At 33.3% G+C, this 16,915-nt stretch overlaps 3 protein-coding genes across 3 annotated transcripts; all 3 read left to right on the top strand.

Moving 5' to 3' along the window:
- Positions 1-1,158: 1,158 nt before the first annotated feature.
- Positions 1,159-2,287, top strand: LOC18106917 (calmodulin-like protein 3). Its single transcript, XM_006372809.3, has one exon. The coding sequence runs from the start codon at positions 1,251-1,253 to the stop codon at positions 1,920-1,922; it is 672 nt and encodes a 223-aa protein (XP_006372871.2). The 5' UTR covers positions 1,159-1,250; the 3' UTR covers positions 1,923-2,287.
- Positions 2,288-8,257: 5,970 nt separating this feature from the next.
- Positions 8,258-12,944, top strand: LOC112324783 (mitogen-activated protein kinase kinase kinase ANP1). The gene is made up of 6 exons (XM_024589294.1): positions 8,258-8,778; positions 8,873-8,926; positions 11,852-12,003; positions 12,344-12,535; positions 12,611-12,749; positions 12,866-12,944. Exons 1-6 carry the CDS (start codon positions 8,258-8,260, stop codon positions 12,942-12,944), a joined length of 1,137 nt encoding a protein of 378 aa, XP_024445062.1.
- A 747-nt stretch (positions 12,945-13,691) lies between these two features.
- On the top strand, positions 13,692-15,914 carry LOC18106913 (protein FAR1-RELATED SEQUENCE 5). Its single transcript, XM_024588784.2, has 3 exons — positions 13,692-13,881; positions 14,389-14,837; positions 15,200-15,914. Coding segments are annotated over exons 1-3 (654 nt in total). The 5' UTR covers positions 13,692-13,880; the 3' UTR covers positions 15,404-15,914.
- Positions 15,915-16,915: the final 1,001 nt, after the last annotated feature.

The following is a 16,915-nucleotide window of genomic DNA, read 5'->3' as shown; positions in this document are numbered from 1 at the left end:
CAAATATTTTTGGATTTTTTTTCCCTTAAGATTTAATTTATTTTCTTATCCTACTTGTGATATAGTGCAGACTTGCAAGCTGGTATTCACTAATTTTTTTAATTAAGAACAACAAATCCATTAACATGACTTGTTAAGTCTTCACTCTTGTCTTAATTTTATGATTCCAGCAAATAATTTTCATTAATGGTCTCTTTTAAAGCCGTTCGAGTCCAAAAACCAGGGCCAAACGCAATCCTAGAAAGACGGGGGGCAAACCGGCGTTGTCCCTTAAAGTTGCCAGGTGTCACCTTCCCACCAATCACTCGTTAATAGCCGTTTATTTGCTACAGAATCTAACAGTCACTATCACATCTAGTTTTTCCGTTGGCGCGTTCCCTTCCCAAATCTCTCTCTGTCTTTATAGCCTTGCCTTCTCTTTAATCTTTAGATCCGTTATCAACGGTCATGTTTTCCAACGAACTTTTAAATAAAGTGAATAAGTACAAATTAACCCTCTCCAATAAAATAGGACAATTCAATGCATTAAAAATCTAGTTTTATGATTGATCACATAATCTTGTAGATTTTTTTTAGATAATTTTCAGAATGAATATTTCTATATAATTAATACAGATAAAATAACATGACAAAATTTAATAAATTAATGAAATAAACTTGAACTTGGCTTGATTCAATAAATTAACTTAAAAAATTCAAAATCAAATACTAATTTATGTTGGATTTCTAGCTAAATTAAACAAGATATTAACTCGGTAAAACTTAATAGATCTATTAAATTCGGTTGTAGAATTAACAAAGAAAAAGAAGAAAAACAACAATATTATTTTAATAAAAATGAATTAAACCTATGATTTAACTCCAATGATTCAATAATTTAGATATTTTTTGAGCTAGTCTCCAATTTCGATATCACAACTAAAATAGCAATAAACAAGAAATCAAGGTTTGTTTTCCAATGTGACACAAACCCAACAACAACGACAACAATAGCAACGCGTCTTTGACAAAAAGGTTAGTTCTTGTAGATAGTTTATACGCGTAGAACAAGATGAAGATGAGGCCAGCTCTAAAGTGACCTACTTTTTTTTTTTTCCTTTTAAAATACTATCATGAATCCAACAATTTGTGCTCTAATTTCCTTTATATAAGGACCGAAATTTAGCCTTGAAAATCTTGTCAAAACCACAGCAAAAACACCGAGGCAAAACATCTCCCCACCCCACATTTTCTCTGCACTCCTGCTTTCAATGCCAACTATTTTGCTTAGGATTTTCATTCTTTACAACCTGCTCAACTCTTTCCTCCTCTCTTTGGTCCCCAAGAAACTTAGGTTCCTCCTCCCAACTTCTTGGTACCACCCCCACCAAGCCAATACCAACACTTCTTGGTGCCACCACCACCAAGCCAATACCAATACCAAGAAACCCTCTTCTTTGCTGCCATCTCCATCTTTTGTTTTGACAAGAATGGACCAAGCTGAGTTAAAGAGAGTTTTTCAAATGTTTGATAGGAATGGAGATGGGAAGATCACCAAGAAGGAGTTGAATGATTCTTTAGAGAATCTCGGAATCTTTATCCCTGATAAAGAGTTGACTCAGATGATTGAAACGATTGATGTCAATGGTGATGGTTGTGTGGATATTGATGAGTTTGGTGAATTGTATCAATCACTCATGGATGACAAAGACGAGGAGGAAGATATGAGGGAGGCTTTTAAAGTTTTTGATCAAAATGGGGATGGTTTCATCACCGTTGATGAGCTGAGGTCTGTTTTGGCATCACTTGGGCTTAAACAAGGCAGGACTTTAGAGGACTGTAAGAGGATGATAATGAAGGTGGATGTTGATGGTGATGGAATGGTTGATTACAAGGAGTTTAAGAAGATGATGAAGGGTGGTGGCTTTAGTGCTTTGGGTTAATCATATGCTCATATTTCACTAATCTTTATTATGGGTGTAAATAGTTTGGACATCAAGAAAGAAAGAGTGGTGATCATCAGACAGGATCAGCTTTACAAAGCGTTTCTGCTGCGAATCAATATCACACGGTTACAGCAGTCGATCATTGACACTTGCTGGCATGAGGCAAAGCAAAGCCATCAAAGTTGAGCCTGACGGGGGTTGGAACTCTAGAGTAGGCAATTTGTTTTGGGGTTTTACTAGTTTTTTGAAATCTTTCTGATTGGCTTGGTGGGTGGTTTCATTGTTCTTCTTGGCTAAATCCTACATTATTTATCGTTGTTTTTATGTTATGTGATTTTTTGTAGCATGCTGCTATTTCACTACTGCTCTGTCTCTTGCAAACTAGAATATAGTTTTCATGAAGAGCTCTTCTGAACATCCATGGTTTTTGCAAAATGACTTCAATTTGTAGTGAAATGTCCTACACAGATAAAAAGGAGTTGTAGGTTTGCTCATCTTGAGGATGAGATGCAGTAAAAATGAGCTGTCGGATTGCTTCCAATTTGGTACACCTGAAAATTAAATTTTGTCCATGTCAAGAGTTAGGACCTTGAATGGCAGTTCAATTCAAACCCTAAAATGTTAACCTAAATTTGCCACTATAAGAAGAAACCAACTGAACATTGACTTTAGTAAAATTAGGAAGAAGAAGCTACAAAAAAATCCAAAGAAAACTCAACCACTACTAAAAATGATTGTAATGTCTCTTCAGACATTGTTGGCCTACAATGGGATTACAACTTTGTGCCCAAACGGCTACAACTGGAAACAAAAGGCATTTTGCAGGGTTGAAACAAATCTGAGCAGGGGAGAGAAATGAAGCATTTGGTTCCCTTGCAAGTCCACTAGCTGTTGAGATGTTCAGATCAGAGAAAAACTCAGCATGTAATTTACAAAATGAACAGGATATGGCCATCTTCCTCCACTTGACTATGAGCTAAAAGCATTGTATATACACCAAAAAAGTTCATGACTTGTATTCATTCTATTTCAGTGTTCTCCAGAAAAAGTTTTATGTCAATTATACAGATGGTCAGCCTCGATGAGGAAATCCAGAAAAGAGCAAGCTCGATGTTCTAGCTTGGCATCCACTGAAAAATTGCAATTTATCTGTGTTACACAAACTGTAGATCACCAAGCTCAATTTCTTTCAAAGTGTTAACTATATCTTCAACTCTTAAAGACATGAATTCTTCATGTTTCTTGAGAACTTGGATAATCATGCTTAGCTGTTGTTGGAATGCTGCAGATTGTTCTCTTTCACGCTGAAGCTCATCGTATAAATCCTGGATCTTCTTATCTTTTTCCTCCTGCAAACATGTTGAAAGTTTCAAAGTTGACGAATGACAAGAAGGAAAATGTTGAAAGTAGTAGAAATGGTGGAAGAATCCAGTATCGGAATCTCATCATCAATACAACTCCTCGATCATATATCTTTCACAGCCTAAGTGGAAGGCTTTTGCCCTTTCCATTGGTTTTACTTCAAAATGACACGAGCAAACTACAATTTGAAATCAATCTTGGAGCCTTCATGAGGAATTGTTTTATTTCAGTTGGTTTCACCCACTTTCCTTTTAACATATCTAAATCTTTTTCCACACAGGAAGCTCCTCCCTATGTATTACTAAGTTCAAACCAAAGATCTCCCATTTGCATATCAGGGAAGTACCGACATAGCAAAAACATTTGGCGGTGTCAGTATGACTTGTCATCTCACCACATGCACATAGCATAGGCAATGGATTTTAAACTTTATGTTTTTCATTTGCAGGTAACAACTGATTTTTCAACCATGTAATTGCAGAAAACTTTGCTGTTACACAGATTTGAACAGGATAATGCAATTGGACATGGCGTTGCTGAAAACATGGCAATATGTGATTCAGAACATCTAAGAACTTTGAATTTGTGGGCTATGATAACCATAAAATTGGTAGGAGCCTCAGGACTAGAGTGTCGCTATACTGCACTAATGAATGAAAGGCTTACTGACAAAACTGCCACTTAAATCCCTACCACTGCCGATGCACACTTTCAGAACACAGTCATGTAAATATAAGCAGCATCAGTTATGGAATTACCAGAAGAAGACATGTTTGGATCTGGTTTTAGGAAGAAATACTTGTATATAAGAAACATGATAACAGATTTAAACATCCATGAATCCATGGAGTTGTAAACAAACAGTGCTAGAGGAGTATGTGATATTAGAAATGTCGCTAAGAGAATTTCTGGAGGAACTTGAGCAATGGTGATGACTGATGAGTGCATGTATTTAGGCTGTTGTATATGACAGTCAAAATCAGACACCTTACAAATCTGTGATGCATTTCAAGACTGGTCAATACCCTTATCATGAATATTCTGATTTCTAAAAATTGCTAACTTTATTTATAAAAACAGCTTTGCAAATTGCAAGTGATATCTCGGACTCACCTCACCGAGTATGCTTTTAGCTGGCAATTCGCCAAGAAATTTACAATGAGTCATGAGCTTGTGATTGTGCTCTTGTACAAATTTGCAAAGCTTATCATGGCTTTGCACCGTTCTCTTGTATATGGACGTGGAGGAAGAACTCTGTCTTTTCTCAGTGAGTGCTTTGCAGCGCGAAGGCCTTCTCTAGAACATACAAAGTCACGCCCAATAACTGCCATATTCTTTAATGAATGTCTAATCCGATTTGTTCATGTGGTAAAACCTGTCCGCTTGGCATATTCACAACAGAATCTCTTGCATCATCTAAAGATGGAAAAGTCATCCCAGTATATGGTTCTAAACCATCCACATTTGAACTTTCCATAGACGGTTCTGTCAAAATCAAGCCAATATTTACAACACTCTGTGAAATGCATTGCTGAAGCAGCCTATGACCTATCTCCTGTAGCTTCATGTTCACCAAAACCTTCAAAGGTTTCCTCATCTGAACCTCCATCACTATCTAGAAATAAGTTCCCATCAGTGGTGCTGGTCATTACATTACCAGAAAGAGAATTCTATCCAATGATTCCTAATGAAATGATATCCAGTGCTCCTCCTGGCCCTGAGAGATGGATTTGGGTGCTATGCATATTGATCACTTCATTGTAGTGAAAAAGCCAGAACATAAGCATTCAAGCTGACAAACAGATTCACAAGAAAGAAGAATAGTTATCCATATGACTGCCGCAGCTGGGATCTCAAGCACTTCAAATAGCATTTTCTCGCAAACAGTTTTCATCTTGAATACTAGCATATACATCAGGAACTTGAAAACCAGGTTCTTAATTCTTTGACAAAATCTTTTTTATGTGAGTTAGTTAACACTCTCATTCTCATAAGAAGCCAAAACAAAACAACATAACATTGATGATCTCACCTTCCTCAACAAGAAATCAAATAAATCAATGGAATCAGTTACACCTTTCTTTTCCAAGTAAAAATTTTGAATTTTGAAAAAATAGACTATAAAAAAAATTAAGTTCAATTATATATATATAAAAGACAATCTACCAAATTCGTGAACTGGGGTTACCTCGGCAAACTCGTAAACCATGCTAACCTCATATAAAAAAAAATAATAAAAAAAAGCAAATTACAAAACTGAATTCTTAATAATCTCAATTTTAAAAGATAAAATCGACAAAAATATATTTGAAAAAAATCATAATAAAAATTCAAAAAAGAAAAAGAAAAAAAAGCAAAACACTGTGGATTACAACCACAATGCAATGAGTGTTTGAGTGAACAGTAGTTTCCCCCACTTTCTTTAATTTTTGTTACTTCATAAAGTTTAATAATATAATTTTTCTCTAAAACTATTTTTTTTAATAATATGAGAAAAAAAATAGATTATAAAAAAGTCAAATTCAATTAAAAAAACCCACCAAATTCATAAACTGAGATAACCTGGGTTACCTCAATAAACCCACAAACCACACTAACCTCGTAGAAAGATAAAAAAAAATAAAATTACAAAGCTAAATTCTCAATTATCTTAATATTAAAAAATAAAATCGACAAAAATAATTTTTTTAAAAAAATCATAACAAAAAAATAAAAAAAAAAGGAAAAGAAAAAAAAGACTATAAAAAAGTCAAGTTCAATTAAAAAAAAAAACCTACCACATCCACAAACTAAGGCAACCTGGGTTACCTCGACAAACCTGCAAACCACACTAACCTTATAGAAAGACAAAATAAAAAGAAAAAAATTACAAAGCTAAATTCTCAACCATCTCAATATTAAAAAATAAAATTGACAAAAATATTTTTTTTTTAAATCATAACAAAAAACAAAAAGAAAAGGAAAAGAAAAAAAACCATGTGTAAAAAAAAAACATTATAGCAATCCATAATATTTTATGAAAAAAATTACAGTATTTTTCTCGTATAATTTAACTTTTCTTATAGTTGACCTGATTTTTAGAGGTTTTGTTTTAAATTTTTTTAACAATAAAAATACTACAACACTCTTTAAATCAAAGAATATATGTCTGGTTCCTATGGTCAGTTCAATTTTTTCCTCTTGAATACACGGTAAAAATACTTAAATGCTCTTGGAGTAAAAAAAAAAAAAAGCCTCAGTGAAGTGTTTTTTTATGCCTTATTAAGTTTATTTTATTTATTTACTGTGTTTTGTTGAGGGCATTATAATCTTTTTATTTATGAATGTTCAATAAAATTACTTAATTACTCTCAAAGTAAAAAAAACCTTCAACCAAGGGTCTTTGATGTCTTTTTATATTGGTGTTTTTTGTTACATGCTCTTTTGTGGAGGACATTATAGTCTTTTAACATAAATTAAATAATATTAAAATTTAAAAAGTTGTTGTGCCTGCGTGCTTCATGCAGCTTGTATGGCGTCTCACAGTAGATGAATCTTTCCTTCTGCCATGGCATTAGATGTGTCACAACATCCCTTTTCTCATTGTGCGAGACAAGTAGTTGGTGGTTAAGATGTTTGTCACCGATGAAACTTTATTTTCTTTTCTTTCTCTTTCTCTCTCCTCCCCTCAAATTGTAGGTTTGTCGTATTTGTTTAAGCTTTTTTGGCTCCGGTCCTCTTTATTTTTATTTTTAATTTTTATCCTTAGTCTTTTTGTGAAAGTTTTATTTATTTTCAATTTAGTCCTTCAATTTTAATTTTATCATGTATTTATGTTTTCAATCTAGTCCTTATTCTTTTGATTCTTGATTTTTTTTCTTGGCCCTTTTATAATTTTTTTTAACTTCACCATTCAATCCAAGTTTATAGTGTATTATTTTTATCATTTTGGTCCTCATTCTTTTGAATTTTTTCCCCTTTTGTTAATGTTTTTATTCTTTTCATTTTAACCCTCAAATTGAAAGTTTGTTGTTGTCCTCTAATTTGTTCTTTTATTTTTATTTTAACCCACATTCTTTTAATTTTAATTTTTTAATTTATTTATTTACTCGATTTCATCATCCTTCAACGTTTTATTTCTTGGGGAATGGGCTTCATGATTTTTTCATATGTAGTGCTTTCGGTCTGATGACCCGGGTTATAAATTTAAAAAGTTAATAGGGATTGACATCTTTTTTTTGTGTTATTTTCTTTCCGATATCGTTGAATGATATTTTTTCTTCGTAAATGGCATTGTGATTTTTTTAAATTTGTTTTTCATCAGATTATCCTGATCTCATAATCTAAGATGCTGGTTTGACATGTTAATCTAGACTATCATATTACATTATCTATCATGTTATCTCAGGTTGGCTCACACTGGTTTTTTTATCTCTTTTTTTTTTACCTTATTTCATCATATCATGTTTAATTGGCTAAAAAATAAATAACATCATCTTTCTATTCTTGGATAAATGTTTTTTTTTCAAGTTACCGTAATTGTTTTTTTCTATATTTTTTTCATTTGTTATTGTTGTCTTTTTTTTATTATTATATAATTCAAATAAAGTCAATTTATTTAGTTGGTTGACACTATAACCTAGGTTATTGGATAATTTTTTTTAAAAAAAACATGATTGTGATATCTAAATATTTTATATAAAAATAGCTCGGATTTATAGTGTAACACGGGTCCAATCTAATGATTTCCAAGATAGTCATGGGTATTAGTAAAACCTTCTATACACAAGTGTATATAAGGAAAATCTTGAAACCAAGATAACTATCCCAAGCCATATCTAAAAAGTTTAGTTAACCCTGAGTGCGAGAAGCTCAGGTATAACGATATCCTAGTTTGAAGTTTCCACTTTCACGTTCTGCACTTTAAATGGGAGGAATTCATTTCAGTGGAAACTCGTAGCCTTGAACAAGCATATAAGAATTGCCCTTTCATGGAATCCCAAGTTTCTCATTATACTCGACAGATATTGCAAGGTCTGAAGTATCTTCATGGTTTTAATGTGATTCATAGAGATCTTAAATGTGCAAACATACTGGTGACCGAATTTGGAAACATAAAACTTGCTGATTTTGGTCTGTCGAAATGTATGGAAGATGGTCAGTCTTTGAAGCCTGGCTCGAGAAGTTCATTATGGATGGCTCCGGAAGTTGCTAATCCTAAAAGTGGCAGGTATGATTTTCGAGCTGATACATGGAGCCTTGGATGCGTTGTGGTGGAAATGTCGACCCGAAAGTCTCCACAGTATAATGCTAGCAATACCTTGGCCTTAGAACGTGCAATTAGAAAGGGCACAGGACCTATTAGTCCTGATTCTCTCTCACAAACTTCGAAGGACTTCATCAAAAAATGCCTGCAGCCAGATCCAAATAAGCGTCCAACTGCTGCCGAGCTTTTAGCTCATCCTTTCGTGAATGAATCATCTTGCACGCAACCTGATCTTCGCGAATTGCTGTTTGGTGAAAGATGAACCTTCAACATTTTTTTCTCACTTCTTATATATTGTATTATGAACTTGGATTCTAAATCTGTGAGTTCAACCTTTTAGTTTTGATGAATCTGTACTCCGTGCTGTTGAACATTCCCAGCTGTACTCAATGATGTTGGTTGGCTAGCCAGCGGAGGACATTTCATATTCTGGTCTTGTTTTTGAATCCTTATCTTCTGTTTATTCTCCTAGATGTACTAATCAGGATGCTCATACTTTAAGCAAACTGGCTATTAGCTCAGATCAGCAGCAAATCTGGATTGAGGATTGACCTCAGTCTATCCATCATCTTCTTATCTCTGATGCAAACCATGTTTCTCATCAATAATATGGAGAGTGTCAATTATGTCATGGGTGTAGGTGTTATTATAACAAAATAAACTAAAAAGGTGACGGTGACGGTGACGTCCACGGTGATATTACTGTAGCTGTAGATTTAGTTGCTTTGTGGATTGTAATAATATAATTATGTTTTGCATCTCAATTAGATAATAACAAGGAGAGGGGACCCGGCCATAGCCAAGCCAAGCCAAAACGCAAGGAAAAGGAACCCAGCCACATCCAAGCCAAAACCATTCATGAACCTCAAGCTGCATTGAAATCACAGCGTTAATTGCTAGTGCATCAGCAGGCTCTCCCGGATCCAAAAAGACAACCAAAGAGGCGCGCACACTCCCTGTAAGCCAGCAACCAAAAACACAGCCAGAGCAAGAAAACAGGCGCGCCACACAGAGAAGCAGAGAAGCCAAAAGGACAGGGCTCAACCGACTCAAGTCCTATCTTAACACACGGTGCATAAACAGTGTTTTATCTTAGAGCATCTGAGGGCTTTTTATTATTATTATTATTATTATTATTATTATTATTATTTAATAGTAAAAATACTAAAAATACCCTTTAAGTTAAGGAATATATGCATGGTATCTACTATCTAGTATTAAGTTTCCCTTTTGAATTTTTGAATAATGAAATTACTTAAATATCTTTGAAAAAGAAAAATAACTTTCAGGGTCTTTTATGTCTTTTTAAGTTTGTTTTTTTTTATTGTATTTCGTTAAGGATATTATCATATTTTTATTTATGAATATATAATAAAATTACTTGATTGCCATTGATACCATTCTACCATGTCGTTAAATATGCCACAATGTCATCTTTCTCATAGTGTAGTGCATGTCCATTGCTGTCGGGCCATTGATAGACTTTTTTTTTTTTTTTTTCTCTCTTTTCTTCCTCAAAGTACCGGTTTGTCATCTTTATTTAAGCTTTTTCAGCTTGTATTTTTTTTTTAATTTTTAATTTTTATCCTTAATTCTTGTAAAAACTTTATTTCTTCTCAATTTGATTTTTTAATTCTAATTTTTTCATGCATTTATATTTTTAATTTAATCCTTATTATTTTGATTCTTGATTTTTTTTTCTTGGTTCTATTATAAAAGTTTTTTTTTTATAATTTCACCCTACAATCCAAGTTTATATAGTACTATTTTTATTATTTTGATCTTTATTTTTTGATTTGTTTTTATTTTTGTTAATTTTTTTATTCTTTTTAATTTAATAATCAAATTGAAAATTTGTTGCTGCCATCTTATTTTTTATTATTTCGAGTTTAGCCCTCATTAAAATATTATTTAATTGCTATTTATTATTTTGAATCTTTTAGTATAATTTATTTATTTATTTAATTTCATCCTTCAATGTTTCATTTTTTGGGAATTGGTTTCATAATTTTTCCATGTATAGTGCTCTTAATTTGATGACCCAATCACAAATTTAAAAAATTAACAGGGGTTGACATTTTTTTTTGTCTTATTTTCTTTTTGATATCGTCCAATGACATTTTTTTAAAAATAACTTTGTGGTTTTTTTTATTTTTTTTATTAAATTATCTTGATTTTATGATCTAAAATACGAGTTTGGTAGGTTAACCTAGACCAGCTCAACCCTTAATGCTTAAATTACATGTTTATCATATTAGTTTGGATTGGCTTACACTACCGTTCTTGTTTCTTTTTTACTTTATTCTGTTTTTCAATGTTTAATTGACCATAAAATAAATATTATTATTTTTCTATTCTTGATTAAAAGTTTTTTTTAATTATCGTGATTGCATTTTGATATATATTTTTTTCATTTATTATTGTCTTTTTTTTTCTTAATATAATTCAAATAAAGCAAATTTATGAGGTTGGCTAGTACCATAACCTAGATTATTGGACTTTTTTTTCTCCCCTAAAACGCGCTTATAGCGCCTAGATATATAGTGCGTGCCAAATCTAATGATTATTGGATTTCTCTTGTGTTTTTAGAACATGTTTGCGGTGACTAAATATCTCAGAGGAAAAATAGCGCGGACATGCAGCGTAAAGCATGCCAATTCTAATGATTTACAAGAAAGTAATGGGTATTAGTAAAACCTTCCATACATAAGTGGTGTCTTTAAGGAAAATCTTGAAACCAGGATAACTATCGCAAGCCAGTTTAGTTAACTCTGAGTTCGAGAAGCTCAAGTCTCAAAAGTTAAAACCATTTGTAGATGCTGTTGAAAAGCAGGGATAACTCTCGGATTTTGAGATCTTTCTCTTCCTGCAAAATTAGTTAATATCTGGCAGTTCACTTGTGGATTAGTAGACGAACGAAGACGTACAATTAAGAACTGGAACAAGGGTGATCTTATTTTGGAAGCGGGTCATTCGCATCAGTATACAGAGGATCTAGTGAAGATGGAATAGTTTTTGCTGTGAAGCAAGTTTCACTTAGTGATTAGAAACGTCTTTGCTCTCTTGAGAAGGAGATTGCTTTATTGAGACTTTTGGATCATGAAAACATAATTCAGTATTATGGAACAGACAAGGATAAAAAAAAAAAGCTTTATATCTTTCTAGAGCTTGTAAGCCATGGCACCCTTGAACAAGCATACAAGAATTAATCACCCTTTCATGGAATCCCAAGTTTCGCATTATACTCGACAGATTTTGCAGGGTCTGAAGTATGTTCATTGTTGTAATGAACAGTTCATAGTTGTAATGTGATTCACAGAGATCTTAAATGTGCAAACATATTGGTGACCGAATCTGGAAACATAAAACTTGCTGGTTTTGGTTTGTCTATTATGGAAGATAGCCAGTCTTTGAAGCCTGGCACGAGAAGTTCATATTGGATGGCTCCGGAAATTGCTAATCGTAGAAGTGGTGGGTATGATTCTCGAGCTGATATATGGAGCTTTGGATGCACAGTGGTGGAAATGTTGCTGAGATTTTAGATCATACTAATTTCTTGAATAAACCATCTTGCAAACAACATGATCCTAGTGTATTGCTGTTTGGAGCAAAGGTGAACCTTCAACATTTTTTTTCAAAACTTATTTTATATGGAATTGGATTCTAAATCTGCAAGTTCAACCATTTACTTTTGATGAATCAGTAGTGTTTAAAATTCCCAACAGGACGTAATTTTGAAGTAAAAATTGGATTAATGCTGCAAGCTGTAAGATTATTTTGCTTTGGGATTTTTCTTTTTTCTTATGGTCAGGAAGATGGATCATAAATTTTATTTGGAGAGCGTGCCTCAATGTCCTTCTCGCCAAGGATAACTTGGAAAAGAGAGGAGTGCAGGTTAAGAATGTGACGGGAACACCAGCCCTGGAGATTGAGGTCAATATGGAACCACGGCGAGCCACCAAAACTGGAACCCACCTGCTGCCGCCTGATACTCAACAAAGAAGTTGCCATTTTTGACGACGAAGTATTGGCTTAGACGCTGTTATCAGAAATGATAACGGTGAGGTTATCTGTGCAGCATCAAAATTCTTTGGTGTGTCCTCCCCATCTGATATCGGTGAAGCTCTACTACAATGGGAAGTGCCCGTTTCAGCAGCTGCGTGCAGATTGCTTAGGCCCCAAGGAGGAACATCCCGCACTTGCAATCTTTCTTCAATGTAACTGATGATAATCCTAAGCATCAAACTCAATTTGAACATGCATTTATCTTAAAACCCCAGCTTATGGCCAGATGTTACACGAAAAACCTCCAATCTGGTTTCCGTCATGCCAGGATTTGCAAGGGAACTGATGCCAATCAGCATTTACTTTCCACCATCCATGCCAAGAGCTACTTCAAGAAATATGTATGATCTCTTTCTTTGTTTGAAACTAGATTCTGTAAGAACTAGAGTCCAGTACTAGCCAATCAGATTTGCCAGCGGGCTGTATGTTGTCTTGGCTAAGAACGATCCAGAGTATAGATTTGAAATGTGGATGGCAAACATTTAAAAAGAAGAGGATAGATTTGAACTAGTAAATTTAAAGAATATTAAAATGAATATTTTGAGAAATTTAAGGATGTCAGTTGCCTCTTCTCCTCTATCTAACTCATAATTATCAAACCTTACTCGGACTCTGAAAATGTTATCCAAAACAATATTCTTTTTATATTTTATAAAAAAAATAATATTATTATTTTGAAATTGACTCATGATTTTTTTAATAAAATAAAGTTATTTTGAGATAAATCTAAGTTGGCTTTCCGACCATAACTTGATCTAATTAACTCGTGATACTAATTTTGAGATGAATTTGATAATTATAATTTAAAATTTAGTTGAGCGGCTAAATTTCATATTCACAAGTTTCTTGGACTTAGTTTCAATTTTGCTCTCAAATAATTTATTTATCAGTTTTATACCTTAAGTAAGTTAATTTAATACAAGGAATTCTGGGAGCAGGACCCATTTGAGAAATCCAAATTGTTTTGGGATAGAATTGATAAACAAATTGTTTTTGGGTAAAATTTTATACCACCCAAGTAGATGGGGGTATATTTGAGGCTTGCCTAAAAAAACCCTTATTCAACGACAACTGACATGTCATTCATGATAAAAACGACATGTTGTCAGATCTATTCATGTTTGTCTGGTGGCATCAAAACACTTGAGTTTCACGATCATCTCTCTCTAGACTCTGATCCATCTTATCCCTACTCACCAAAACCCAAAAATACCTCTCTAAACTCTCGAAATTACCTGACATACCCTTCTCAGTTCCGGGTCTCTCTGATCTTCGCTGCATCAAGTAAGTTGCAATCTTTCTCTCTCTGGGTCATCTTTAATTTTCTTTTCTTTATTGAATCATACAAAAAGTTTGTGTTTTTGAATGCAAAGTATAGCTCACTGTTACTTTTTAATGCTATAGAGTTTCCATCTTTCTTTTTTCATTTTTTCATTGGGTTGTGGTATGAGAAAAGAAAGAATGAATCTTGTGGTTTCTTGATGTTGTTTTAATGCATGGTCTGATTGGTTTCTGAGAAAAGAGAGGAAAATGAAAGAGAGAAAACAAGAAGAAATGAAACAGTTGTTGTTAGTGTTTCTTGATGTTTTGTATAGTGTTGAATGATGCTCTTGACATAAAAGTTGGGTTTTTTTTTAATTTATTGTTTACTTGGTTTTAGCTGCTGTAGAGAAGAGTGAATTATGCTGTTTTTGGTTTATTCTTGTCAAATTTTGAGCTTCATGTTTATAGATGAATAAGGGAGTTTAAATGGGTTTAAAGGTAATATTGAATTGTGTTATTGTGTGGCAGTGGATGTAGATGAGAGGATTGATATAGCAGAGAGCTCTATTGGAAATGAATTGGTTGAACATGGTGGTGAATTGGTTGAACATGAAGGTGATGATATGGTTGTAGAACCACATGAGGGCATGGAGTTTGAATCAGAAGATGCTGCCAAGATATTCTATGATGAATATGCCCGGCGGATAGGATTTGTAATGCGTGTAATGTCTTGTCGTCGTTCTGAAAGAGATGGGAGGATTCTTGCCAGGCGACTTGGGTGTAATAAGGAGGGTTATTGTGTAAGCATTCGAGGGAAATTTGGAAATGTTCGAAAGCCACGACCAAGTACTAGAGAAGGTTGTAAAGCAATGATTCATGTTAAGTTTGATAAGTCTGGAAAATGGGTGATAACGAAATTTGTAAAGGACCATAATCATCCACTTGTAGTGGCCCCACGTGAAGCTCGTCAAACGTTGGTTAGTTTTCCTCTCTGTTTTTTAACTATGCATGCTGCTTCCATGCTTTACCATCTCCATATGCCTTTGACATGTGATTCTGTAGCCTTATTGTCTCTGGTAATTAAATAAGCTTTTAAGGAAAATATTTAATTCCTTGAATAAAACTTTCACTTTCTCTGTTCTTTTTTTGGTTTTCATGATTGACAAATACAATTGTAAAAATTCAGTGCATCACATGCTATTCAAGAAACCAGACTAACAAACTGGGATGTGGTTAATATGTGCTTGGAAGGAAGATTTCTAATGCTTTGAGGTTGTGGAAGGATAATATATCTGCATATCTGACGTGATCTGAGTATTGTTTTATATTTACCTTGTAGGATGAAAAAGACAAAAAAATTCAAGAATTAACTGCTGAATTGAGAAATAAGAAGCGGTTATGTGCCACTTATCAAGAACAGCTAAGTGCATTTGTGAAAATTGTTGAAGATCACAGTGAGAAGCTATCCAAGAAAGTTAAAAATGCGGTAGAAAATCTAAAAGAATTTGAGTCTATTGAGCAGGAGCTCATGCAGCATACATAGTCTCAGCATTTGGTGTAAGTACTTAGCTATTACTTCTTCAACTCCGTTAGTTGTACAATCTTTTTGACTGTTGTTCTCTGTTTTGTCTCTTCATCGGAAGCAGAAACTGACACAGCAATTAGAAATGTAGTTATAGGATATTGCTATGTTTTCGAATTTGTAATCCATGCGAGTTCAGTGATTTTGTTGGGGGGGGGGGGGGCTAGTTTGCAGTTTTAGTGCACATGTCGATGGAGGCGCCACAATAAGTTATGGAAGTTTTTGAAGACAAAAATTTCCTTTTTTAGCAGTCTTGATTTGTATAGCAAACTAGTAATATGAACTACTGGCAGGGTATGATTTAGTATGCTCTTGCAAGTGATGCATTTTTATGATAGGACATGGATATTTCAAATAGATGTGTGGAACCCTCTCTTCTTTTCTCATACTCTCCAGATTAACTCATTGTTCACCCTGGTGTTGTAGCAATGCTGTCACCGTATAAGATGAATGCAATTGTTATTTTTATCAACTCAAATTTGCTCTGCTCCTTGTTGAAACCAACTCTGACTTTCTGTATATAATACTTTAATATTTATCCGCACTTCACACTAGGTCAATATTTTTTTTTAAAATGTAAAAAAAATATTAAAAGCATTGAGAGCATTTTAAGTGTCTTGGATCTGACAGCCATGTTAGCCCCAACCATTGTCTAACCCAAGTAAACACAAACAAACAGAGGATAATTATGTATTTTAATTGTCATGAAAGTGAAAAAAGAGAAAAAACACAAACAATTAAAGAAATGTCTCGTACAAAAATAAAATGAGAAATTAAAAATGAAATTACTATTACAATTCATAATAAAAAAATCTCTTTTTAATCTACAGTGATTTTTCCATAATATATAGCTTTTGTTATAATGGTTAGTCTTGAGAAGCATGCTACATGTATGCAACTCATGCGTTCACCCATCAATCAACTTACATGAAACATTGCAAAATCAAGACATTGCAAAATCTTGATTGAGGCATAACTCTGAACGATGTAGTTATGTGTGCATCAATCATTTTGTTTATGTGGTTGTGATGAATAAGTTATAAGAATTGATCTTAAGCAGTTTTTATAAAATTCTATTTAGTTGCAACTAGATGCTTTTTTTCTTGTAGCTTCTGTTTTTATGTGGTTGTGATTTTGAGGGATTGAAATATGGGATTTGATAAGGAAAACAATTTTCCTTTTCTATTTTCAGTTTCCTTCTCTTTTTCTGGTTTTTCTTTTCTAATAGAAAATCAGAATGATTATCAAGAACCTGACATTTTCCAAGTACTGTTAAAATAATGAAGATAAAAAAATCAAACATTAAGTATAATAATGTAACATTAAAAGTAATTAATAACCAAAAGAAAACTCGTAATTTAATTACTTTAAAGGTATTGAAAATTCAACTGAAGAATAAACCTACAAATATCTTCATTTTAATCTATTAAGGTACAGATAATAAGTTCAAACTGCAATAATATTTATGAAACT

This window comes from Populus trichocarpa, chromosome 17 (assembly GCF_000002775.5).
Source record: "Populus trichocarpa isolate Nisqually-1 chromosome 17, P.trichocarpa_v4.1, whole genome shotgun sequence".
NCBI lineage: Eukaryota > Viridiplantae > Streptophyta > Magnoliopsida > Malpighiales > Salicaceae > Populus > Populus trichocarpa.
Note: the sequence above shows the minus strand (reverse complement) of the source record. Positions and strands in the feature narration are given on the sequence as shown.

Excerpts from the sequence above, each read along its gene's own strand:
- LOC18106913 (XM_024588784.2), top strand. Across the intron at positions 14,838-15,199 it reads GTGAAGCTCGTCAAACGTTG|GATGAAAAAGACAAAAAAAT; the intron begins GTTAGTTTTCCT and ends TTTACCTTGTAG.
- LOC18106917 (XM_006372809.3), top strand. The coding sequence starts at position 1,251 with ATGCCAACTATTTTGCTTAGGATTTTCATTCTTTACAACCTGCTCAAC.
- LOC112324783 (XM_024589294.1), top strand. The coding sequence starts at position 8,258 with ATGGAATCCCAAGTTTCTCATTATACTCGACAGATATTGCAAGGTCTG. Across the intron at positions 8,779-8,872 it reads CCTGATCTTCGCGAATTGCT|TTTTGATGAATCTGTACTCC; the intron begins GTTTGGTGAAAG and ends TCAACCTTTTAG. Across the intron at positions 12,004-12,343 it reads AATTGCTAATCGTAGAAGTG|GAAGATGGATCATAAATTTT; the intron begins GTGGGTATGATT and ends TCTTATGGTCAG.